Below are 2,015 nucleotides of genomic sequence, written 5' to 3'. Positions count from 1 at the left end.
TCATGATGAAACACATGAATATTATGATTCAGAACTGAATAGTATGAACATATAAATCACATTTAAGTACAAACCAAATTAGGAGAAAGGAACATGAAGAGAGTATGTAAAATATCTCCCTTCGGTTATTTCAATTTGTAAAACTAAAGTAAGCTCAGCTCTCTTGTTACATGCAATTCAACGTGCAAGGCAGAGCCATTCTTGCCTTCAGAAATCACCTGGAAAACATAGAAGGAACATAACATTCTATTAACAGAATCAAATATTTGAAATCTGTATGACAGCGATAATTAGATAATGATTATCAAGCTTACAGACAAAAGTTGATACATTGAAAAACCATAAGCAAAAGAAAAATAGAGCTGAAGAATTTGACAATATATTAAAAGTCCCTCAATTAAAGTGGTTATAGTTATTAGGCAAACCCAACCTCAGGCCAAAAATAAATAAATCATAGCACCATAAATTGGTTTCTACATTATCATCTGATGATTTTAAACAAAAATTTGTTCTATATTATCCCAAATTGGTTCCTACACTTCATGATCTATGAAATCTTAAAAGTTTCATAGTTTGGTTTTTGTGTAAAAAATGTCAAAAACAATATTAAATTTGATTCATCAACACAAGAGTTTCATAATCATCCACAATATAAGATTCGAATGAAAATCAAGTTTAGGTGCCACCATATTTCTATTATATCACTAAGGACATAAATGGAATAAGAGCTGAAATTAGACAAAGATGAAGGATCCTATAGTCTACAGATACAAGACCAAGAAGATGAACTTAAGAGAGCTTTCAATTTCTACCAATTCATGGTCAACAATAAAGTATGAACTGAAACCATATAACTAAGTTAATTAGTTAGGCAAAAGTTATGTTTACAAGTACAAAAATATCAAATTCTTGAACTATCATTCCTCTTTAGAACAAAAAATGAAGTATAATTCTACTATATTGAGGTCCTGTTTGGATTGGCTTATTTGAGTTTATCTACTAACATAAACTATTTGGAATAACTTATGAAAATGGTTTATGACATGTTTATAAGCTATTTTAATTTTTATGCCTATTTTATAGCTTATGAAAATAGTTTATGACATGTTTATAAGCTATTTTAAGCTTATTTTCATAAGCTCTGCATTATAGCATATGAAAACAGCTAATAGCTTATATAAAAACAATTGAACTGTACTTGATCTTATGTTATATAAATAGCTTATACATAATTACTTATCATGATAAATGCTTATGCTATAAGACAGAAAATCGAATGCTGGCAATAAAGAACGATCAATTGTACAAGATATATGTATTACATTCTGATTAGTTAAAATTTCACATTTTCACCAATTGGAAGAACGAGATCCACATTCAAATAAAATTAGAACACAACCAACAAAAAAATCTAGGGTTTGGTAATTGAAGTGTTACCTCTTATGTGCTTGAACGAATTTGGAGTTTTTGGCATCTTCCTCTGTGAAAATGCAACAAAAATGAAATGAGAATGAGAATGAGAACAAAATTGATATTTGAGAAAGAAATGAGAAAAGAATAAATGAAGAAAGTAATACCAGAGAGACCAAGAGAAAACTTGGTGACTAGAGCTCCAGTTACAGCGAATCCAACCAAGAAAGGCCAATTCCTTTTCCATTCTCTCTTGAAGAAAACTGGCCATTCATCGAATTTCCTCATCTTTTTCTTTCTTTCTCTGTTTCTACGCTCTCTCTTCTTCTACGATTAAGGAAGATCTAATTGCTTCTTCATCGTGATGAATGCTGCTCTTTACCCAAACAGTTCTGCTCATTCCTAAAGTAAAAGTCCAAAATGTCCCTACGCAACTTAAGTTGCGCTAGTGTATTATGAGGAAAAAACATAAATACACTAGCGCATGTTAAGTTGCGCTGCGCAACTTAAGTTGCGCTAGTGTATTTTGAGCTCAAGTTAAGTTGCGCTAGTGTATTCTGAGCTCAAGTTAAGTTGCGCTAGTGTATTCTGAACAGAAATACACT

The 2,015-nt window shown here is 31.0% G+C and overlaps 1 protein-coding gene across 2 annotated transcripts; it reads right to left on the bottom strand.

Moving 5' to 3' along the window:
- LOC146950913 (ATP synthase small subunit 6-A, mitochondrial-like) lies at positions 1-1,770 on the bottom strand. Of its 2 annotated transcripts, XR_015027736.1 has the most exons (3): positions 1,578-1,715; positions 1,438-1,480; positions 1-218 (listed from the first exon to the last, which is right to left on the bottom strand). XR_015027736.1 is itself a non-coding variant. In XM_085746863.1 (2 exons), the coding sequence occupies exons 1-2, from the start codon at positions 1,696-1,698 to the stop codon at positions 1,434-1,436; spliced, it is 168 nt and encodes a 55-aa protein (XP_085602989.1). In that variant the 5' UTR covers positions 1,699-1,770. The 2 variants fall into 2 exon arrangements, 1 of the variants encoding a protein (XP_085602989.1); XM_085746863.1 differs by lacking the exon at positions 1-218 and having other exon boundaries at positions 1,434-1,480; positions 1,578-1,770.
- Positions 1,771-2,015: the final 245 nt, after the last annotated feature.

This window comes from Medicago sativa, chromosome 2 (assembly GCF_051527215.1).
Source record: "Medicago sativa cultivar Bolivia chromosome 2, Bolivia_mono, whole genome shotgun sequence".
Lineage (NCBI taxonomy): Eukaryota > Viridiplantae > Streptophyta > Magnoliopsida > Fabales > Fabaceae > Medicago > Medicago sativa.
The sequence above is the reverse complement of the archived record's forward strand: the minus strand, read 5'-3'. Positions and strand labels throughout refer to the sequence as shown.